This window comes from Rhinichthys klamathensis, unplaced genomic scaffold, assembly GCF_029890125.1.
Source record: "Rhinichthys klamathensis goyatoka isolate OS25496 unplaced genomic scaffold, OSU_Roscu_1.1 h1tg000119l_1, whole genome shotgun sequence".
In the NCBI taxonomy this organism is placed as follows: Eukaryota; Metazoa; Chordata; class Actinopteri; order Cypriniformes; family Leuciscidae; genus Rhinichthys; species Rhinichthys klamathensis.
The window spans coordinates 1,553,862-1,579,642 of record NW_026606656.1 but is presented as its reverse complement, the minus strand read 5'-3'; the positions used below and the strand labels follow the sequence as shown (position 1 = coordinate 1,579,642).

The following is a 25,781-nucleotide window of genomic DNA, read 5'->3' as shown; positions in this document are numbered from 1 at the left end:
CGACCGAAGCGTGCAGCCATGCACATAGACGCCTATACAGCGCGCGAGGACTGATTGAGCTCTCTTTCGTGTCTGAGTGGACAAATACACACAACATTATGTCTAAATGTCCGTTTTGGAGAGTATTCATGTAAACTATGTTGGTTAAGTCTTAAACAGTTGTGAGAGAATCGGATGTGCATCAGTGCAATTGTATCCGCATGTCATTAGACATGATCCGACGTCTTAAAGTGCGTAATAAACCTAATGCGGTCCGTGTCCTTAACCCCCTGAGGTCGGATGACGCGCGGGCGCGTCAACTCAATGTTTACTAAATGTTTCTATTAATATCTCTGCGATTGTGCAGCACACATAAATGGTTCTGATTTTGCCGTAATCGATAGATTCTCAGCTTTAACGTCCTTATTCTCGCGAGATCATATGTGACTCACACAGAGAGCAAGAGGGAAGACAAGATGGTCATTCACCGTGCGTGATTGGTGGGCTAGCTTGCCTGTCTGCATTTTGTGTGAAACCAACCAATAGATGCGGTTGAAATCCCTAAGTACCCTCCCATCTCCTCACAGTGAGGAAAATACCAGCTGACATGGAGAGAGAAAGAGTAAAAAAGTCCGCGAAAGAAAAAGTCCGCGAAAAAAACATGGCAAAAATATATATAAAGAAGAGGAAAAGTAAGAAGAAGACGAGGAGAGAAAAATGGCGAAGACATTGACATTGAAAGACGCACTTGCGACGATTTTGGATAGCAGCGACGAGGATGAAAGGCGAGTTTCCGAGCCTGATGGATTTTCTTCTGATGAAGATGAGGATTATGATCACAGAAGAGATCCAGTTGAAGACGGGTAAGCGTATTTATTTTATAAAAACCTCGTTCGCATGGTGACCATCTTGGCTAAAATAAGCTGCGCTGTGCTGCTTTGACAAATTGACTGCGCCTTTAGCAAAGTGTTTACTTTATGTAAAAGTTATTTTCTTGTGTAAAACCGGGGTACACTTACAAATAGTAACGTTGTAGGCTGTTCTTGCTGGTCTCCTTATGATAACTAATGTAATATTTCTTCACCTCAATTCACAATTTGAATAACATTAGGCCTATCTCTTGTAGTGATGAATCGATATGTTTTGGCCATTGACCTTTTTTATCATATTGTTTATAGTTGTATAGATGTGGCTTGATCTTTCATATAATTTTATTTATGTTTAGTAGGCCTATATTTTTACTGAATGTAAAATTATAAATCTCTGTGGAGTTTTGAAATGGAAGATACAGTATTCCCACATCTCATTCAGGTGTTATTTGCTGTGATTTGGGGTGGACAGGACAGCTAGCACATGTGATAAATTGGAATAACGTTAGATAAAGAGAAGATTAGCTGAAGGATGTGTCAAATCCTCACACATCTTCCACATTCTTGTTAGGTGGAGATTGGTGTGTGTGTGAGAGAGAGAGAGAGAGAGAGAGCGAGAGAGAGAGAGAGAGAGAGAGAGAGAGAGAGAGAGAGAGAGAGAGAGAGAGAGAGAGAGAGAGAGAGAGAGAGGTGTAAACTTTATTTCAATGAAATTGATAATGCAAGTCCTAACTTATTTGTTTTTGTGTTTTTTCAGAGAGGATTCACAGCTACCAGGGCCCAGTGTAACACAGGCAGCCTCACCTGTGCCTGCCACCAGGTCACCACCAGCCCCTACACCGCAGTCATCCTCACCAGCCCGGCCAGCCAAGAGGTTCCGTACCCCCCAGCATCAACCAGCACCCCCACCTACACAGCAACCATCATCACCAACCCGGCCAGCCAAGAGGTCCCGTAACCCCCAGCATCAACCAGCACCCCCACCTACACAGCAACCATCATCAGCAACCCGGCCAGCCAAGAGGTCCCGTAACCCCCAGCATCAACCAGCACCCCCACCTACACAGCAGCCAGCCCCACTGTCTTGGAAGACGGAAAAAGACCCAGACATCGCTCCCCCTGTCTCCAGGTTTCAACCAGCTCGAACACCAGGGCCACAGCTCAGCTCCACTTCCACATATACACCACTCGACCTCTTCAAACTTTTCTTCCCTGTACAAATCATACAAACACTGTGCCAAAACACAAACAAGCAGGCTGCTAAACAAATGGCACAGAGAAAGAAATATAAATGGTTAGATGTGAACATAGGGGAGTTTTACAAGTACATTGGACTGCTTCTGTACATGGCCATGGTGAAACTCGACAGCATTGCAGATTACTGGAGACAGAATCACTTCTTCTCTTTGCCACTTCCAGTACAGATCATGCCACGGGACAGATACAGAGCACTTTCTTGGAACCTTCACCTTAGCGACCCTGAAGAGGATGTCCAGAACGACAAAAAAAAGGGCACAGCCGACCATGACAAACTTTTCAGACTGAAACCCCTGATGAACACCATCAAAAATGCCTGCAAGTCATTTTATCATCCTCACAGAGATGTGGCTGTGGATGAAAGAATGGTTGCATCAAAGGCCAAAACTGGGATGACGCAGTACATGAAGGCAAAACCGATAAAGTGGGGATTCAAGTTGTTTGTCTTGGCAGACTCACGGAATGGCTATACAGTGGACTTTTCCGTTTACACCGGCAAAAGTGACATCCCCTCTGGACATGGCCTTTCCTATGATGTTGTGATGTCCCTGGTACAACCAGGTTACCTTGGCACAGGCTACCACATTTACATGGATAATTTTTATTCAAGCCCCAAGCTCTTCAGGGCTCTCCATGAGCAAAAATTTGCTGCCTGTGGGACCTACAGGGAGAACCGCAAGGACTGCCCTCGGACAACAAATAACGCCCTCACAAAAAAATCAGAAAGAGGCTCCATAAGATGGATCCGGGACGGCCCCCTCATCTATGTGAAATGGATGGACACGAGAGAAGTATCAGTCTGCTCCACACTTCACACAGCACACTCTGGTAACGCTGTTCAGAGGAGGGTGAAACAACAAGATGGCTCTTGGACAAAGACATCAATCCCCTGTCCCACACCAGTTATGGCGTACAATGAACACATGGGGGGAGTTGATCATTCAGACCAGCTCATTCAATATTACTCTGCACAACACAAAACAATGCGCTGGTACAGACACCTGTTTTACCATTTTCTGGACATTGCCACCACCAACAGCTACATCCTCCACAAGGAACTCTGTCTGGCCCAGCAAACAACACCCATGACACACAGAGCTTTCATGGAGGAGCTGACTGCTGAACTCTGTGGTAAGCCTCTTCACACTGCTCCGGTCCCGGTACCTGCAGGTCATATTCCTGTGCCAATTGCCGTTCATGCAGCAGATTCTTCCACAAAAGCCACCACAGGTCGCAGCAGGTGTGAGCATTGCCAAAGCCAAGGCCAGAGAAAGGACACACCTTGGAAATGCAGGGAGTGTGGTGTTGCGCTTTGCATGCAGCTGGACAGAAACTGTTTTGCAGCATGACATGACAGCTGAAAAACTGAAACATGAAAACATGCACATTGTGTAAATATTGTAAATAGTGGTAAGTTTCTGTGTTATATATATATATATATATATATATATATATATATATATATATATATTTCTAATAGGGCTGCAACTAACGATTATTTTGATAATCGATTAATCGGACGATTATCTTTTCGATTAATCGATTAATCGGATACAAAAATTCAATTAGATTTTTTTGTTTATTGACTAAATAAAACCCAGTTACACTTTATTTTAAGGTGTCCTTGTTACAGTGTAATTATATATTTAAGTACAGAGTAATATTAAGTAACTACATGTACTTACTATAGGAATAGGGTATGATTAGGATTTGGTTGAGGGTTAGTTGCATGTAATTATGCATAATTTACTGTTATTACTACAGTAAGTACATGTAACATATGAAACAAGGACACCGTAAAATAAAGTGTTACCTAAAACCCTAAATTAGGATATTTATGTGTAAAAGTGTACTTTAAAAAGTGCAAAAGCCACACATTGAGTTTTAGTAATATCAATATTTGCATTGTTTTTAATGATAATTGCTGATGGCAAGTTGACAACCATGATTAATGTAAAAAAAAAAAACATTTATATCCAACATATTGTTTTAACACAATTTTTGTTAAAACAAATTTACACAGACATGTTGTTCAGATGTGAAGATATAAACTAAAAACATCTAAAATATATAATTCATTTAATTTTTATTTAAAATTAATTGAATTATAAGGATACATTGATAAAATAAATATAGAAAGACTGAAAACAAGCGTGTGAACGTAGAGCTGCAGTAGATCGCGTTTGAAAACAATTTAAACTTAATAGACAAATGCTGTAAATAGAGAACGGAATGGAAGTACGCAGCAAGTTAACAGGCTTGATTTAAGGAAAAATGATGCATTAGTGCACAAGCATTCGCTGAAAACCACTGAGTACAGTGACTAAAACAATCTTTTACTGCTGCTGTTATTAACTGCCTTTATATTCAGTGCTTCGCTTTGTAAAGACCGTTTTAATTTAATATTTCTGCGGTAGCGCTATTTTAATCCATCACTTATGTTGCGAGCGAACTGATTGCGCAACCTGATGCTCGAGACAAAATACAGACATCCCAAGTCTCCCGGAAGTTCTGGGAGTCACCCGCATATTGATAGCGGCTTATGCGGCTCCCTGATGCCCGCAAATTAGTTTAAACTCCCGGGATTTGAGCGCGCATGCGAGACAGAAGAGACTGTGCTCCAAACCGGGTAGCGCGCGCGTGCGGCAGAGCAGCGGAGGGAGAGAGGCCTTGCGTGTGTGCGTATGTGCCTCGTGAAGCGCGTGTAAGACAGAGAGCATCATGATTGGCCTGTTTCAACCAATCACCAGTAAACGCTCCAGTGACGTAAGCAGACCAACTAATCGATAATGACATTCGTTGACAACGATTTTCATAATCGATTATTATCGATTTTATCGATTAGTTGTTGCAGCCCTAATTTCTAATATATAGTTCATCTTTGGTTTGAATTTTTTTTTTGACATGTAAAACATGAAAATGTGTACATTTTGTGAATATTGTTAGTAGTGAGTTTTTTTCACAAAGTAAACATTTTGCTTGAAAGAAAGACCTGTTGTAATGCTACTTTTTCATTTGCACACATCCCATAAAGCTTGATATGTAGTAGGAAGTTATTTTAGTCCTATTTTATCTCAGTCCCTCTAACATTTGGTGAAGGTAGAGTCACAGACAAAACTTGTACTAAAAAACGATTTTTCAAAAATGTCACTTTAGACAATTATTATTCATTATCTACTATTTTATTCATATATTACACTCCTTTTGTGACCCTAAGACTTTGGGAAACCCATTTCAAGGACCAAAATAATTCGTCCACATGAGTAATGGTATGTTTCCACAAGAGATTTGAAGAATTTCAAAAATCGGACTTAAATTTTTCACCTTTTCGAGACAGATTATCCCTCTCTCTCTCTTTACACAATTCTCCAGGACAAGTGAACTCACCAGTAAGAGAGCTGGGTTTTCTCTGCACATTTTGATATAAAACATGTGGGATTATGTTATATAATTGCCTTTAAAAGGTGAATTTAATAAGATTTGTAAAATCGAAGGAAAAAGTGAAAAAATGCCCTTAGACCTCAGAGGGTTAATATTGATCAAGCAACAAAAGAAAAAAGAGAAAAGCATTCACTGCTCGTTAATAGCTTTAATGTTATATTTAATATAATTAGTTCATACAAATAACTGTCTGCTGCTTGAAAGAATAAAGAATTATGTATGCAAGTAGTTATAAAGAATGCAATATATCATTAATTGAAAAGAAGACTGTTCTATTTTAGGAAAAGTGGTTTTATTTAATTTTAAGATATTTTAAGCAGTTAAATCTGTATCTGTATTGCATGTTCAAACTTTAAAATCATTCATATTAACAGGTTAATAGATGTTTTCTCCGGCACGAAGATCTCAGTACAAAGACTGAGATGAAAACAGAATTTCCCCCAAATTCTGTGTTCTAGGGAAGTCATATTACACTTTTTAAAGCCCTTTCTCTTATTAACACGTTTCCAGATGATCAGCTATGACACATTACCACTTTGAGATATTTAGTCACCAGTATTTATGTGTTATTGTTTAATCCAACCAACTCAACCAACCCAAAAACGTTTTGAGCTGTATGTATTTTTCTCTTAATTTTCGTAGCCTATATGTAAAAAAAATAAAAAGGAAAAAAAAACATTTTTATTCTGCATGAATACAAAAAAACGACCAACAACTATAACTATAGATCATAATAACAAAGTACAGAAACAACAGTTTTATTTTGGGACGGTTGACATTCACTTTAGGACGGTTCAAATTGGTTTTCAGGACGGTTCCAGGACGGAGGTGAAAAAAGTTAGTCTGGAGCCCTGCCACCGGCACAGCACTGTTCATGGGAAACAATAAAACGCCACATGCGTTTCCTTAGTTAGGGCTTCCACGCCACCATGTGAGGCTCAAGCCACTGATAAAAAAAAAAAACGAATGCTTTACTGGCTGGCATTGACATTTTTATGCAAATTATGGATGCACTGATAAGCCAATAATTATTTTCATGTTATGACTGAAATTAAAAACGTTTGTTTAAAACAAACTAAATAAAAGTAACAGTAACAGACTAATATCACAGACTTAAAAGAAAGACTAAAAAAACAAAAAAACGCTTTAAGCGCTACAGGTGAATTTAGCCGTCACAACATTATAAAGTACAGTATGCAAGTACAGTATACAAATGGATATTAATTTCAATTTAGATCTTGCAGAGGTCATCTGAATGTAAAAAAAAAAAAAGGAGCAAACAAGCATCAACCGATACCAATGAAAAAAACAACCACAACTGATTTAAATGATATAATGATTACAAAATATCATGCATCCTTAATGCGAATTTTGGGATATAGGGGGAAAAAAGTGCTGGATGGACACAAAGATAAGTATAATAAATTTCCAAATTGTGCAATTAAAAATGTATACAATAGCTTGAGGTGTATCTGATTGTTCTGAAATGCCAGAGCCATGCAAGTCTGTCATGAAAATGTTTGGCTATCATTACATCTCAGATCGGTATAACAAATGTGCCTTTCCTTGAATTAAGTCATTTCTGGCCAATTATTCGCAAGCAATGTTTATCAGAGTGTTTTGGTAAATGTATCACTTTTAGTAAAATAGCCACAGTGGTTTCCACAGTGGCATAGAACTTTCATTTAGATTTTCTATCAATATCCCCAGAAGTGACAATTTTGTTCTTTTAACCAGCTATTTGCAATATTTTAATTGTCAAATTTACAATTTGGACCGAAACATGGCTAATCTGATGCTGTAAATAATAAAACTGTGATATACAGCAACAAGATGCACATGTTCTTCAACAACATGTTCACGAGAGATCAAGCTCTCCACTAAAACAAAAGAGATACATTGGAATGTCACGAGGACGCTTGTGAATAGAAAGTTAACAGTCTTTTAGTGGGGGAGGAACAGCAGAGAGATCCGACCGCCTGCTTTCATTCTGCTGGGTCCCAGGCAGCCTTCAGAATGATGGAAAGCTTTTCAAACACACCGTGATGGATGCCTCCCTGAGACACGGAGCACCAGAGCCTCTCACTGCGCCGAGGTACCAAGGCCTAGAGGTCAGGGAGGTGGAGGGCTTAATCCGCTCCTGATGGCCATGAAGGTGCTCAAGTTTGGAGGCCACTAAGAACCGAATCACACGGCACGCTTCAGAAGGAAGCAAGATAATACAAGTACCAAAAAAATGCAACTACAGCACACTTTACTTGAGGTGTCACTTAAAGGAACACTCTGAAAACATCTATTACTCAAAGTCTCATGATCTGATGCAAGACTAAGAATGTGGTCATCAAAAATGCTACTGTCCGACTTTAATTATTCTGAGGATTATCCGAAAGAGCAATGCAATTCATTGCACTTCAGTCAATCGCTCTCAAGAGTCTTTCAAGCTCTTTGTGATTTACTCTGCAAAGTGGAAACTATGATGGGTTAAACAAGAAAGCTCATTGTTAATCCTATGTGCCACCTCTGAAAGTCACTGCTGCAGAAATCTGGAGTAATATAAAACATCATCTTGGATTTAAAACAAAGCACAACCCACAATGAGGTCTGCAGGGGGGGGAAAGGAGAAAATTTGACAGTATATTCCATCCTAACATAACATGCCCCTTATATACAACCAAAATAGCTTGAGTTGTTTACACAGGATCTTAGGACGCCACTTATCATTCGTATGACTTCATTTAGATAGTCACCTCTGAGGTCGAGCTGCACACGGACGCACCACTGAGTCTTGCTCTACGTGCCCTTTTCAAGAACCATAAATACTTTGGCGGCTAGGACTGTTCTCCATAAGAAAAGGATGCTGAGCTGCAGAACAAATCATCCCTCAAACAGGCTTACACAAGATTAGCACTGTTGACATGCCCCAACAATCACTGGAGACCATGTTTCCAGACAGACTCTGGTCCCCTGAAATGTCACGCTCCTGTTGCAAACACATACCATACGCTGTGAGAAGACACCACAGATTTCTTGGGGCCTTGTACAAGCTGTGATATTACATGCATTCCCTATTCCTGTTAGGACTTTTTTTTTTTTCATTATGCTCTCAACATTTAACAGAAATATTATATAGAACAGCTAATATTCAATAAGACTTTAAACTAAAAATATAACATCTCAAATCAGATTAAATCCCAAGTATCCTGCCTGGTAAGAACCAACATACGAAACAGAATAAGATCATCAGGTCCTTAATCCTTTTAAATACAGTGGCTACTGGGAAAAAACACAGAATCCTTTCATGCCTTTCATTTTGCAAATAAAAATTATTCTTTCCATTTTAAGAATGTCAAGCTTATATCGTGACGTCACATTTGACTATATATATATATATATATATATAAACAGTAGGAAAATAAGCAGACAGTAACTGATGGTTTTCATGTAGCTTTGATTCAAATTTGGCTTCATACAGCTGCTGATGATGCTTCTGAGATCTTGCTCCCCAGCTAACCATGACACCCAAAATTAAAAGCCTTCTACTACTGAAGTTGTTAAATGTTATGCAAACTACTGCAGCCAGACAAAAATCTTCTTTTTTTTTATTACACAAAACTGAAACAGGTTAATGGTTTCAAAAAATGAACTGCCACTATGTAGTGAGTAGTGGTCACTGGAAGAATCTGCCTCAAAAATGACCTTTGACCCTCCCACGTCTAAGGAATTTGAACCCACGTTTAACTAGATTAGTTTGTAACTCATTCATTACAACATCAATAGAAATCTAATGGAAATTCGGTGCTTGAAAGGGTTGATGTTCTAAAAACTATTTGGTCTGAGATACTGGTCATGCTGTGTACACGATGACAACCCATACATGTAACATTGCATAGCCACAGTGCTCTTATACTAGATAATTTCATGGCAAATGGCAATACTTGCTGGAAATAAATTGTCAAATTGATCCTGTTTCTATCATAACAGGCACTAAAATAAGTTATATTAAAGTGTATTATTAGTAGCTGTCTAGGTAGTCAGCTCACTAGATTTGCGACACGGCCTACATGTATGTATGCTGGAAAATACCCACACTCATCAGCTGACGTGTAGTTGCTGCCCCTGTAAGAGCCCCAGCAGTCGAGTGAGGAACTCCGAATGAAATTGTCCGCATAATGTTAGATCAGAGACTGTTAAGGATAAAGAAAACAAAAGGCCACCTACAGTGATTCGAGCCGCTCCAGTGCGGGGTCCTGTATCCGCGGGACACTCCCGACACGAGGCCTTTATCCGGGATCAAACAGCCTCGGTTCTGGTGGTAGTAATCCATGCTTAAAAACGGGTTCGGACTAGGGGTCAGTCCAACAACGTCCACACTCTCGTACATCGTGAAATGCAAGCAAATATTCTCCAAAAGTGAACGCTTCCTTCTTAAACTCGCAGCAAAAGACTCGAAACGTTATACAACTGGAAAATGTTGGGTTAATATATATGTATATACACACAAAATAATCCCCTAATCCAAACAATAAAATGGATCGTCTCTAGGAAAAAATCCTATTTCGCACCATAGCGCACATACAACTTGAAGAGAAACGATGCTCTTTTCAGTGTTTATGTAAATCAGTTCAGCAGAAGCTCGCTCTGTCCACGGGGAATGAACTACATTCTTCAGATTTTAAAATCCTTGCTCCAGTTGTTACAACACAGCATGCTGTTGAAACTGTGGCTCTGTATGAGACCCAATGATCGATGTGAAACTGCTAGTGCTACATGAGTAGAAGCAGGATCCCGCGCGCAGCCCGTGGAAACGTTCGAAAACTGTTAGGAGCGATTGTTTTTAAAAGCTCACAAACCCCTCTCCGTCACAAACGTTTCGTTTTCTAAATGATATACGTTAACAGACCGACGTATTGACGCATATTTACTGTAAACAAGCAGCCGTCCGCATCGATGAGAGTGCGGCTCCGTCTCGTGAATAATCCCGTTGGAGGGCTGCTGGTCAGACACGGGAAGAACTTGCTCCAGTGTTTCCAGACCCTGCAAAGACGCGAACTCAAAGTAATATCTTTAGCATCTCGTGTCGAAGCCCTCGCATACTTCTGGGAAATTTCTCCCTGAAAAACAAAAGCGCTCTTCGACAGGGAAACTCTAATCTTCTTCACGCACTTTCCAGGCTATCCCACACAGCAATTCTTGACGAGTGTCAGCAGCTGCGCATAAGCTCCGCCTCAATAAACCCCCACTCTGACGGTACCACTCTCTCATTGGCTGCCGATAAACCTAATCTCAGTCTTATCAATGACAATGTGCCATCAATAAACGAGGACCTGTCGCCATAAGCTCCTGAACTATAAAGTTTTTACATGCACAGGTTTACATTTATTCGACTGCCTTATTCTTAAAATAAATAAATAAAATAAAGACAAAACTATAAAGTATAAGAAAGAGGACAGGAGTAATTGGGTGGGACATTACTACAACTGGATGTTATAACTTTTTAATAAAACATTAATTCTTATAACATTAAGTATCTTTGTTTCATCATAAAATTATTTGATCATTTTTAAAGAAGTTTTCATACAGACACAAAATGTATAACTTATGGACAAACAGATATAGGCCTACATCTTCTAATAACTATAAGAAAACTCTATGACTTTTGCATGAATTGAAATAGTATGCATCCCTTAATCTTATTTTAGTAAATAGGTTTATGTTTAGTATTTGTGCCATTTAAAGAAAGTAGACAGACTCTCAACATTTAGAGATGAGGAAAAATCTGCTTATCATGGTGTTATCTTGCTCATGGTTTACAGATTTATGGTTAAAAAACAATAATGGCCATTGTGAATGTATAATAAATAAACATGCTGATCTCAATATTTATTTACCAGTCTATTAAAATTATAATCGGTTGAAATGTAGCATTATGATTAGCAGAACTTGTATTTAATAATAATAGGCATATGCACTGATCACCTACTACTCTTCCAGTTAACCACCATGGTGTCTCTGTAAAAACAGACACTCACTGACCCCATGACTGCTTTATCAATACAAAGTGAGGTAAACAACACATTGCAACACTATCTAGTTTCCCACCACAAAATCCATAGACACTGTCTGGAGAGCAGTGCTCATAACAAGGCAATGAACACTCGGGCTCCAGCCCTACAGCATCCGTCAGCTCAACGCACCAAGGTTGCTGCCATCCGCTGATGGCTCCATCCATCAGTGAAACGACGTATTAGCCTCCCCTTATTTTCCGGCTTCAGCCCTCGCATTTCTGTCCTTGACATGTAAGAGGTACTGTATTGATTTTTCACCATCTAAAATATTAGCCTGCACACAAAAGGCCGCTCATTCAATAAATACACGTTTATTAATGGGCAGTCCTTTTAATCCAACCAGACCCATATAAATCTGGCTATGAAACGGTCAAGGGGGGAAGTGACTGGCTCTAAGTAAAACTGCTTTACATTTGTGGCAGTTTAAATGTTTCACGCAAGACATAACACATCCACATACAGTAAATACTGTTAAGGCAGTCACATTTACTATTGTTCAGTGAGTTTTTGCTGGCAGAATGGTCATTTCAATAGGAATCCACACAACTGGGAATTTCGCGTGAGGGCGAAAGATTTACCCATGCAGATTTTGCATCGGGGTCAGTTAGTCATGCGAATTCACCACATTGACCAACAGAAAGCTGATTGGTTTCAAAGAGACTTCTTTGTGATCTGTGCTTCATACATCGCTATATTGTCAATAGACCATGAACATTTTTTGCATGCAAATTTTCACTAATATGACCGTACCTTTACACAAAGGTGACGAGCTGAAATTTAACTCTACATCTCTAATTTAACAGGGACTTTACTAAATATTCCATTATCAAGATTGCACAGCATTGAATAGTACTACTATATGATGTGTGTTTAATTGATTTAAATTGTACACCAATATAAGACATCTGATTGTGTAAACAGAATTGTGTGACATTTCAAAAGAAAAGAAGTCATAACTTTGATTATTCTAAACAAGAAGAGAGTGTAATAAGCTGCATATGTCATGAATGGAGGCAAATGACCTGAGATTCGCAATACCTTGAGACTGCAGGAGTCGAGAAGGGCAGTATATCAGGGGAGGAGGGGGTTGTATGGCGGCTGTTAGGAATTCAAAGACTTTATGGGGCTTTAGGAGGAAATGCATGAGCAAACCTGCTGGCAACTTGAAAGTGTGAGGCTATTTATTACCCTCAATCCACCTCCCCCACTTCACTTCCTCTAAATACGCATAAAAAAAAGCTTCTTTATTTTCTATTAAGCTTGACTTCTTATCAATGGTGCATGATATTTGCTGTTAGGAGCAGATGCCTGCCTCAAGAAAACATATAGCACAATGTCAATGCAGTTAGACTGAGTTTGGGAGGTGGTAGCATACTGATAGGATATAGTCTTAAATTCTTATTATTATTCTGTCAGTCACATGACCCAGTTTGTCCCAGAATGCCTGGCCCTGATGAACAGATGGGTGTTTGCATTGACTCACAATGCCTTTAATCTGTCTGATAGGGAGAGGCCATCATTCAATACTGTTACAATGAGCGCCTGTGCTGACTCATTATATAGTAAGCACAGTATGGATGTGCCACATGCTATTAACACCAACAAAGGTCAAGAGATGATACCATTCAACATTCTCAACAGTGACAGCTTCTGAACTCTAGCTATATAAAAATGCATATGACAAAGTGAACCATTTTCCTATAAAATGCAATCACATAGGCAGTACACTTAATCTGAGTGACATAACCTTGATCGCAATCTCCGGACATGCACACTATTAACTCTTCTGTGAACCTCGCTGAAGCAATTTCCTGCAAGCGAGTTGGAGAGGGTTATTCCTTATATAGTCATTAATAATCAAACGGCATAGTTCTTTGTAAATTATGGTCCAATATAAATGCATTGGGAAGTTTTTGCTGTTACTATTTGCCAGCTGATGCTTACTGCTGTGGTAAAACATATGGTGATTAGCTACTGTGAACCGCTCTGCCAGATGTGTAATGTTAGCGGGTGAAGGCTACTGACTGGTCCGCAGGGCTGCTGATGATCCTGATTGCTTGAGCAGTCCCGTCTCATTACTCTTGGCTCAAGGTCAAGGATTAAGTGATGAGAATAGATCCAGCCTCTTACTATCCTTATGGTGAGTTGTTTGTTTGAATGTGGGTTTGTGTACTTGAGGGTGAGTATGTGAGACATTTACATTGTCATTATAGATTTACAGTCATACAGACATTAGAAATTTTAAACACACTCCAATCCTTTCATCATTTTTTGGTAAGATTTAAAAGTGATAATTCACCCAAAAAATAAAATTCACGTTATTTCAACTGTATGCCTTTTTTCTTCTTCTGTGGAACACAAAAGAAGAAATTTTGAAAAATGTCTCAGTGATGTTTTATCCATACAATGAGAGTCAAGGTATAAAAGCCCATTTCCACCACATAAGAAAAGAATATAATGCTTGGAAATTAGGGGTCTAACGATACCCTCATGTCACAATTCCGTACATATCACTATACTGATCTCACGATACGATATTATTGCGTATCGTGACAATGGTGACACCAGAATAAAAATATTCATGATTCTGAAGCTGAAAATACAGAATTATTTTAGATGAATATACTTGCACTCTGTCACTGACTATATTTAAAATAATGTGGGCCACTTTTTACTGGTAACATTTGGCATTATCAGGACCCACAAATTTTCCCCCATTGAATTATTATACATTATATTCAACATTATACACTCACCTAGAGAATTATTAGGAACACCATACTTATACTGTGTATGACCCCCTTTTGCCTTCAGAACTGCCTTAATTCTACGTGGCATTGATTCAACAAGGTGCTGAAAGCATTCTTTAGAAATGTTGGCCCATATTGATAGGATAGCATCTTGCAGTTGATGGAGATTTGTGGGATGCACATCCAGGGCACGAAGCTCCCGTTCCACCACATCCCAAAGATGCTCTATTGGGTTGAGATCTGGTGACTGTGGGGGCCATTTTAATACAGTGAACTCATTGTCATGTTCAAGAAACCAATTTGAAATGATTCGAGCTTTGTGACATGGTGCATTATCCTGCTGGAAGTAGCCATCAGAGGATGGGTACATGCCATGGTGGCCATAAAGGGATGGACATGGTCAGAAACAATGCTCAGGTAGGCCGTGGCATTTAAACGATGCCCAATTGGCACTAAGGGGCCTAAAGTGTGCCAAGAAAACATCCCCCACACCATTACACCACCACCACCAGCCTGCACAATGGTAACAAGGCATGATGGATCCATGTTCTCATTCTGTTTACGCCAAATTCTGACTCTACCATCTGAATGTCTCAACAGAAATCGATACTCATCAGACCAGGCAAAATTTTTCAGGATTATTAGGAACACCTGTTCAATTTCTCATTAATGCAATTATCTAATCAACCAATCACATGGCAGTTGCTTCAATGCATTTAGGGGTGTGGTCCTGGTCAAGACAATCTCCTGAACTCCAAACTGAATATCAGAATGGGAAAGAAAGGTGATTTAAGCAATTTTGAGCGTGGCATGGTTGTTGGTGCCAGACGGGCCGGTCTGAGTATTTCACAATCTGCTCAGTTACTGGGATTTTCACGCACAACCATTTCTACGGTTTACAAAGAATGGTGTGAAAAGGGAAAAACATCCAGTATGCGGCAGTCCTGTGGGCGAAAATGCCTTGTTGATGCTAGAGGCCAGAGGAGAATGGGCCGACTGATTCAAGCTGATAGAAGAGCAACTTTAACTGAAATAACCACTCGTTACAACCGAGGTATGCAGCAAAGCATTTGTGAAGTCAATATGGGCCAACATTTCTAAAGAATGGTTTCAGCACCTTGTTGAATCAATGCCACGTAGAATTAAGGCAGTTCTGAAGGCGAAAGAGGGTCAAACACAGTATTAGTATGGTGTTCCTAATAATCCTTTAGGTGAGTGTATGACCAAAAACAGTTGAAATGAATTGTCATTTTTGGGTGAACTATCCCTTTAATGCATCTCTATTTTCTAAACAAATTTGATATATAATTCTGACATCTTAGATTAAGGTGCGGCATGAGTGATCAAGTCCACTTCACCTGTCTCCTGGCTATGCATCATAACACCCGATTGACCTACTGACCCCTACTGACTCAAACAACAGATGAACAGCTCACTGACACATGGCTATTTGTATTGGGTCATTTGAGTATGTTCAGGGAAGATATGAGTATGATTTGTCTAAAAATGATTTATGTGTACATTTTTCCTGTACTACAGTATGATTATTATAATCATCATCAACAGGTCATTCTATATAGTTTCCTCAACAACCTCACATTTAACAGCTCCTATCGTGATATTGTTGGTCTTTAGCAATGTTTAGTGATCTATATGTAGAATTCTCAGTCCTTTCACCAGTAATGGCCCGAGCGCAGATCGAGTGCAATAGAGAAATGTGGTCCATTGGCCACTGGTTCAAATGTTAATGGTCCATCTAAAATCCCCTGCTTAGCCAGCAGGTTGGGGAACAAAAGGCCCATAGAGGTGCAGCTTGCAGGGTCTGGACATGACAAATGCAGCCGAGACCGTGGCAGCAGTTGCTGTGGAGCTCTGGGGAGGGAAAAGCGGGGGCAGTGGAATGATCTACCAAACCCAAGCCTCATTGAGGGTATCGCATCAGGGGGCAGCGGGGGTCACCCCATCATCATCACCATTTCAAAGAGGCTAAGAGCGAGGTGGAGCCGAGTACAGGGTGGGGGAGGTCCGCTGACCCCGACCAGTGTCCCAGCACTACTCCATCTTCTGCGGATGGTAACGGCATGAAAGAAAGCCCCGTCATCTCTACACCCATCATGACAGGGAGATATTGAGAGGCCAAGAGACAGATAGGGGGCTTCTCTCTAAACAGGCCCATTACCTTGACACCCCCTAGAGGAAAGACCTTCACCCCCGACACTCTCGCTCTTGATTTTTCATTCCGGCTCCCTTTCACATGGAGAAAAAACACACAAAGGACCCAGTGGGACTGCGCTGTGATGATGGGCCCCGGGCAGGAAGAATCTGGTACATTAAATAGATCGGCGGCCAAAACAAAAGCCAGTGATTTTTTCGTTTTAAGGAGTTCTGAGTCATCACACGCACAATGGCAGACCAGAGCCACAACCAGCCTTCCAGGCCACCAGCTCTCTATCTTATCAAAGCAGACCCACTCCTCACGGAGGACCCCATATCACCACACATAAGAGCATCAAGCGGCCTCTGTGATAATGCTCAGTCTTTACAGCCAGTGGCTTAAGCCTAAGCCCCATGCATATCAAAAAGCCCTGAATGTGCTGGCCAAACCCCTGCTTTGCATATAGATACTGAGCCTATTGACATATCGATTCTCCTAGCCAAGGACCCATGAAAGCAACCGACGCAAATCCCCCCTTTAATCAGTGAAAGCCCCCTAAAGCGGTCTGAAGCAGGAACAAGAGCTAGTCGCTCTGCTACAGTACCCTCACAATGGCCTGGCAAATGCGCCATTATGACTTGTTTGACCCTCTTCTCCAAGTGCACTGGCCACTTTGAGAGGGTAATTAACCCATCTTTCCCCCACCCTTGATACAATTACAATAGAGACACAGCATTCCTCAAGCGCTCTCATGCACTTGCACTGGAAGACAGGGGCAGACGGGGGCAGCGAACGGGTGGGTTGACCGCAACTCACGGAGCATTGAGAGGCTGAGCGCTTCAGAACAACCACAAAGAGATTACAGGTTCAGTGAAGAAAATGTTAATGAGCTGTTTGGACATCAAATTAAAGCATGGAATAGATGTACTTGCAAGAAATGCTACTTATGTCATAGTGATATAAAGCAAAGAAGTCAGCATGAATTGCTGTTTGCAACCCATTTTAATTCTGTAATGTGACGTATTTCAAACAGGACTTTCAAATGGACTGTGAAAAAAGGCTGTTACCAGAATTAAGCTAGACTGAATGAGAGTTTGCTAAAACAATGCCTAAATAGCCATTTGGCTATTGGTTAACTTTTAGGTTTTCAAACTGGGGTCTGCAAGGGAGTGATAGGTGGTTTGTGGAAAAAATAAAAAATAAAGTGTAAAAATGTGTAAATTAAAGAAAAGAGAATATTATTATAATAAATAGTAGGCCTAAGTGGTATGTGGAAACCATAGAGAAAAAAATTATGTAAAAATGTGCAAGGATGAAAAAATATATTATTAGGTGATCCATGGGGGGGAAAAGTGTTAAAAAAAATACATACATACTGTATTATAATAATAAATATTATTGGGTGGTCCAGAAAAATAGTGTAAAATAAAATATATAAACAAGCATAATATTTATTTATTAAATAATTAATTATTGTTATTACTATTAGACAAGGTACAATAATAAACAAAATAAATTGATAGATTGGATAGAATTTGACATTATTATGGTTTCATTCTGTTTTCTAAAGAATGGTTTTTTTATCACAATTATTTTATTCTTCAGGTTTATATATCTAACAGTGCTCTAATGGTCGGAAGAAAAAATATTATCAACTTACGTGAAAACATTTTTATATATTATGAATATTATCTAATTTTTAGGTGCTTGATTTCTGGGTTAAGATAAGTCATTCTTAACTGTTAATAAATAGGTACATGGCAACATTTTGGTAGTCAATGCATAAAATATGTTTCTCAGTTTGTCAAATGTTACACTGGAACTAACATGACGTATTTCCACATCTGCAGTACATGCAGCGGGTGAATGTGCACAAAATTCACATTGTATCTGACAGCATGATATAAAGAGATCTCCCGCTCTATCCATTTCGAGTGTGCTTCTTGCATGCAGAATGAGCACCTCCTATAATCCACTCCTCTGAGGGAAATGCAAAAGGGGGAAAAAGAGAGGAGATGAAAGAGGGCTGGGTAGTTACGATGGATTACAGGCTCAGCGAGGCAATGGGGGAGGCCAGTGGACTGATAATATTTAACCAGACCCGGGTGGACCATCTGGAACCACCCCCCTTCATCAACAGTCCAGCTCTCACATCTGGGTCCTCCTCTGAAGGAATAACTCACATTTGCCTTCAAATGAATAATGCTGTTTTTACATTATGTGGAAAGAATTTCAACACACAACTTCGCTGACCTCATTCAAAACAATTCTAACATGATAACAGACACTGTAGATCACTTAATTAAGTCAACCGTCTAAAGTGCTCAAACAATGCTTACACACAACGCTCACATGTTTTAAGTAGATGCCACATTCTTAAAAATTTCTAAAACAATCTTCAATCATTTTAAGGACACGCTCTATTTTGAGCCCTTTTTTTCTTCCTTCATGTGACTCCAGCAGTTTATACAATTAGTTAGGTTGGGATTCCCCCTAATTCTCCAGAGCAGCTGCAAACAACCCATGTGGGGGTTGGGAGGGTGGGATATGAACAGGAACAAACACACTGACCCCCAGCCCAATTGGCCAGCCATTCTGATCCCCATTCCGAAAGCCACTGCACTTCCCGTCTCCAAACTCCAGTCTAAGAAAACAAGCATGCTGTCACTCTAGAAGCCCTTCCACATATTTCAGCAGACCAGATTTCTTTGGGATGAGACGGAAGTTGGACTGGAGAATATGTGCACTGGGCTACACTATATTTCTTCAGTATAATTACAGCTCATTTTTTATTTAGACGCTGCATGTGTTTCTATAGTCCACTTATAAACAAGAGTTTATTGTCAGTGCCTTTTTAATGTCAACCCTATGTTTCTAATAATGTCAACAAATGTAATGAACATGATCAATAAAAACAGATTTGCCCTTTAATGCCCATGCAAATGCAAACACATGCAAGGCATTTCTATGCAATATTTCTTGTTAAAGAACACATAGTGACAGCTTGAGGAAAACCATTAATTAAGCAAAATCAGTTAATGTCTGTTAATCCAACATTAACATATGACAGTTTTAACAATGGAAAATGTGGTAGGAATACTAAAGGTTGGAAAATAAGATGGTTTTGAACCTTAAAGGAATAGTTCACAGATCAATTTTCAGTCATAATTTACTCATGTATACCCTCATGTCATACCAAACCCATATGATTTTTTAAAGAATATCCACTGAAAGTTAAAGTGAAAGTGAATGAAAACAGGGCCCGTCAAGCTTTCAAATGACAAATAAGCACCATAAAGTCCATAAGTCCATTTGACTCATACATTACATTTGACATTTTCTGAAGTCATACAAAAGCTTCTGCAAATCTGAAATAGACAGCAAATGATGCGTCACAGGTACCACACTTGATTAGCAATGTAACTTTTGGTGCTTTTTTGTAATTATCTTGAATCTTGACAGTCCTAGCCAAAACATAAAAGAAAAAGTCATACCAGTTTGGAACAACATGAGAGTGAGTAATGATGAATTTTCCTTTTTGGATGAACTATCCCTTTAATACACTTTATAAACTAAAAGTGCCACAGCATTCTTACGATTAACTTTACCCTTGTTCTGTTTAGGTTCAAGAAACATTTTTAATCTCTACATTACGTTCCTGAACACGGATCAGCACAAAGAAGAGAGGTCAATTGTGTTCATTTTTTAGCCTCTTATGATAATATGGTTGTACAATAGCATCTCTGTTTAGGATCTGTGAATGAGTACAAGACTTCCTAATCAAATTCATTAAAAGCTCAGGAAATATTTATCATGATGATAAGAGCTCTGAAAAAAAAAGTTTTCTACTCACTGCACACGAATTGTAAATGGAAGAAAGCACATGAACAAAAACAAAACATCAACGATCCCAATTCCCCCTGATCCAAGCCAGAAGAAAAACACTCCTGTAAATGTCAATACACCATTTTTAATTTGTCCTCAAGCCAAGAAGACACTGAGACTCAAAAGGGCTGAGCTTAGCAAATTCATGCAGATACTTTTTTCCCCTCTTCCTTCGACTTTTTAAGGTTCAGATATCTCTGGACTTACAGTAAACTTAACTCTTCAGTCTATGGTATCTGCTCAGCAAAAAAGTACCTGAAAGTTTTCTAGCGCTCAAGCAATCAATACACATTGGTATGCTTTTGAAAATAAAAGTCTTTACAGAAACTTAATAATGAAATTACAAGTCGAAACTATTAGCAGGCACAATTATGACAAAATCAGTTGGTCATAAATCAATGATGGGATTGATGCGATACATAGTAATACAAGACTTCCAAAGATCAGTTTGATTTTCCCTGTGATTATGTGATTTAATCAAGGTTTTCAGTACATTCTATGATTGAGCAACAAGAACTAATTTGAACAGCTAAATATTTGCTTGTGCTTTGCAAAACTCAAAAGATTAATAGGCCTCTACTGAGAACATTTCTCTGTTGACCCATCTGTGCTGCACTACAGTTTAAAGGTTTGTGATTGTTCAGATTTTTTAAATGTTTTTTGGAAGAAGTCTCTTCTGCTCACCAAGACTGCATTTATGTGATCAAAAAAAACAAACAATAGAACCAATGATGTAGTCGAACCATGCCAGCCGAACTTAGCCCCGCCAACACAACGTTTGAGGATGGGAAGTGGACTTGATCCGTTGTGAAGCAAGTATGCCCGAACCAAGGCTGTTCGGACCAATCAAATTGTCAGGGCGGGCTTTATTCGATGATGGACAGATGATCAACCGTAACGTAATCATCCATGTCACCAAAATGCGCTTGGGTTAAATTAGTTTACAACAAAGAATGGCTGCCGCTGGAGAATTTAGATGTGTAGATTCAGCCATCACGTCTGTTATAGAAGATCTAGACAGCGCGTTCATTTTAAAAGAGAAACAGAGAACCGCGATCAAGGCATTTGAAGATCCAATTGAGCGCAGAGGCATTTTCTTTCCTGGTTCGGTTGAAACGCCCCATAATCACAGCCCAATGGAGCAGTATCAGACTCACATTCTGACTAGAATCTGAGTATGACGACGTCAGGCTAATAATGTAGTGAAATATTATTACGTTTTAAAACGACGGTTTTCTACTTTTAGAAAACTATTTATTTTAAAATTTAATTTATCCTGTGATGTCAAAGCTGAATTTTCAGCATCATTACTCAAGGCTTCAGCGTCACATGATCCTTCAAAAATCATTCTAATATGATGAAACATTTCTTATTATTATCAAATGTGGTGCTTAATATATTTTTTTTTGTGGAAACTCCAATACATTGTTTTTCAGAATTCTGTGTTAAATAGAAATTTCAAAAGAACAGAATTTATTTGAAATATATTGTGACATTTTAAAAGTATTCATTGCCAGTTTTGATCAATTTAATGTCCGTATGATAGTATTAATAAAAATATTACTCACCCCAAACGATTAACCACTATTAAAATGTATGTATGGTCAGTCTGTCTTGGATGTTGAAATGTAAGGTTCGGTTGTCTTGACATGTGAAAAAAATAGATTCACACAAGCTTCACGCATTATAATCTCAGACTTCGGCCCCAAAGTACATGTAAATTAGTAATTTTGTACAATTTTATTTTAGCAGTTTCTAATTCTCAGTCTTCATTTAAAAGAAAAAGAAAAAGCACAGCCGTTGTCAGCTGCCTCAGGGCAGAGCACAAAATCAAAGCAGATATGCTAATAGCAACTCTTGGACACAATTAGCGAAAAGGAACTCGCTCCATGTGCCATGAATGATTAGCAAATTAACTTTTCTTTTTGATGTAGACGAAAGAGGCGGCTTATTCCTCCCTCTTTCCTGCCAGCCTCCTCATTCGGTTCTTTCCAGTACATTCCAGTGAGCTGGTGGACTGGCAGGATTGATACAGACATGGTGGCAAATGGGTTTGGCAATAGGTTTACCAGCCGCTTATTATATGAAATTGTTCCTAAATTAAGGCGTCACATTGCCATTCTTTACCAATTGAATATGGAATGGGCATTCGTTCCATATTCAAAATGGAAATTTTCTGAATACATGAGAAATACAAGCAGAAATCAATGATGGATTTGATGTCACAATCAGCTGTTTGAGTAATTCACAGCTTATTGGTGTCAACCGCTGACAAATCTGTATCTGCTGTCGCACCAGTGACTTCAAGTTCAAGCAGAGACACAAGTTGTATTTGCTCAAGCAGAAATGTCACCATTAACTTCAATATCCAGCTTCAGAACACCCTGGCTTAAAACTGTCAGTTATATTTATAAAGCAAATCGTTATGCAACACGTGCAAGATAAATTTAAGCTTGCTAAAACCAAGGTTGTTTTTTTTGTCCTGTTTTTTTTTTTTCTCTTCTCACCACAAGTTCTCCTGAAGCTAATATTGTACATATTTCTTGCTTCATAAAAAACGTCTCTACAAAAAAAGTGATTTATTGGTACCAGGCTTTTGGACACAGTATAACTTCCTTTATTTTCAGTTGATGATACAAACAGTTAGAGGCTAGTTAGCTTGCTAGCTTTAGCCTGCATGTGTACAAAGTTGTTAGTAAATATTTCAATGAGTTTAATTACTTTCACATGGAAAGTTTAATGTGTGTATTCAGTATGGACACCATCATAAGTGTCCCTTGTAGCTAATGACTTTTATATTTGTGCGTGTGTGTATGTGTAAAATTGTAATCCCTTTACAGTAACACACACAGTCAGGAATAATCTGTCATTAAGAGTACACTGCTTGTTCCTGTCATTGAGTCATGCCGTCACTAAATGAGGTCAGACTGACGTGTTGTTTTAATCAACCCAGCCTACCTCCATTAATTATTCAGCACCTTAGTGGATAGGGAGCCCTACGGCCAGAGAAGACAAGGAGAGAAAGAGAGTGAAGGGAGAGTTTACATTACAACTAGACAAGGTTACGATATAGGAGGAAATACAAACAGATATTGAGCTGGTAAAGTAGGCAATGAAACTGCATGTTAAAAATGCAGTATGCATATTTGGCATAAACAAAAATATTAATACTAATATTCATTTACATGAATGCATTTGGCAGATGCTTTTATCCAATGCAACTTACACTGAAATCACGGTACACATTTGATCGGTTCTTGCTTTCCCTGGGAATCGAACCAATGACCTTGGTGTTGTTAGCCTCATGCTCTACTGTTTGAGCGACAGGAAGGCTAATATCAGAGAAAAAAAGCACAAATTAAGCTTGAAATCACAAAGAAAAGGAAAAATGAATGATAAATATTCATACAAAACCTCAGTGACATTGAGAGCTACTCCTCTAAAAACACCCACGATCCACCTCACACTCGGTCTGGCCATCACACCGCCTGCGCCGCAGTAAAATGTCAGCAGCCGTGGAGTGTGAAAGTGTGAATGTGAGGTGTGAGGGAGGACGGCATTTGGGTCACAGGGCTTCACACCAGCCATCAGGCACGACAAAGAAACTCAGAGAACTTAATATGGCAATACACAACAAGATGTCACAGTAAGTGAATTGGTAACAGGTTAACTTGGGACAATATTAGCATATTTTGTTAAATATCAGCAACAGTCTTAATTTGCACAGATTGTCTTTTTTAATTTCAACTAATACTAATTTTAAATCATATTTCTTTCTGTGACACTGAACAGTTGACTGTCTTCCCTACTTCAAATACAATGTCTTGATGGCTGGATTTACCTGAAACATTCTGCAATGAATCTAATCTAATCTAATCTAATCTATCATTTTAAAAGTTATAGGGATCATTAAGATGTTAAGAATTTTTTTTTTATTATTTGATTCATTAAGGACTTTAGCAAAAGTTGATCAAAAGTGACAGTAAAGACATTTATAAGGTTACAAAAGATTTCTATTTCAAATAAATGCTGTTCTTTTAAATTTTCTACTCAAAGTATCCTGAAAAAAAAAAAGATGGTTTCCACAAATATTAAGCAGCAAAACTGTTTTCAACTATGATAATAATGAGAAATATTTCTTGAGCATCAAACCATCACATTAGAATGATTTATATTGGATCATGTGACACTGAAGACTGGAATGATGCTGAAAATGTATTCTTTGCCATCACAGGATAAATTACATTTTTAAAATACATTAAGAAAGAAAACAATTTTAAAACATTTAAATTGAAATAATATTTTACATGCCAGTTTGAACTGTATTTTTGATCAAATAAATGCAGCCTTAGTGAGCAAGCATAAGAGACCTAGTTTAAAATATCTTTAAAAATCTTACTGACTTTTGAACAGTTTCTAATTTATTCTATTCTTTTCTAAATAGTGCAATATAGTATCAGCAGTTGGCCATAACATAAAATGATCAACATATCAGTCAAATTCGTTTTGACTGACATGATAATGCTCCACAGGTAATATGTTTTTCTACATTTAAGGGAACCAGCACTTGAAACGGCATCTTATGCGAGATTGATGCCTCTATTTAGGCTAAGTGCCGTAAGCAGTGTTTAAAATTGTATTAAATATACTCCTGCAAGCTCACTAAAAGAAAAAAAGAAGTCCCACTCGCACACACATACACACCACACAAACCCTGCAGCGATAGAGAGATACAAAAATATTCCATGCTTCAGCAAAAAATAAAGCACAGCATAGAAAGGTGTCATGCTGCTTTCCACCGCCCCTTTCTCTTCCCTTCTTTCCTCTCTTCACTTTCTCTGTAAGTACACATATCTCAGGATGGGGTCTGGAGATTTATGAGCTATAGTGAGAAGTGGGCCAGAAAGCCCTCCCCGGCTCTGGATCTGCTTTGCCGCCTCCCTCACGTCTTTTATTTCCATCCCTCCCTCTCTGGTTGCAGCGCTTTCTGCTCACATTACCCTCTGTTGAGTGATAAACATTGTCTGTGGGCAGTAAATTCAGTCTGAGCCTGACAGGCCTCCAATAAACCAGTCTATTCTCTCACTGTGAGGAGGCTTTGGTCTGGAGGCCCACAAGAAGGGAATGCAGACACACACACACACACACACACACACACACACAAATATAAAGATAAACAAGTTAAGAGGGACAAGATACATGTGGTGTACATCATGCACATCAAAGGCACAAACAAGGAACAAACACAGGAGACACATTCACATATACACTCGCACAAAGAAACAATGATCAACAAGCGTCTGACTAAAACTTGCTTGAAAGAAACTAGCCACATATAATACATGTATGACCAATGATCAAAAGCTTACAAAGCCTCACT

The 25,781-nt window shown here is 39.0% G+C and overlaps 1 protein-coding gene across 2 annotated transcripts in view; it reads right to left on the bottom strand.

Annotated features, from left to right (window-relative positions):
* The window catches only part of rarab (retinoic acid receptor, alpha b), a 92,274-nt gene that overhangs the window by 48,890 nt on the left and 17,603 nt on the right, over positions 1 to 25,781 (bottom strand). Inside the window, exon 1 of one of the 2 annotated variants that reach the window (XM_056255183.1) lies at positions 9,765 to 10,053. The exons of the other annotated variant lie outside the window; for it this stretch is intronic. Coding sequence (XP_056111158.1) covers positions 9,765 to 9,927 — 163 coding nt within the window. The 5' untranslated portion in view covers positions 9,928 to 10,053. Of the gene's footprint in view, positions 1 to 9,764; positions 10,054 to 25,781 lie in introns of those variants that run through there. 2 annotated transcript variants of the gene reach the window in all.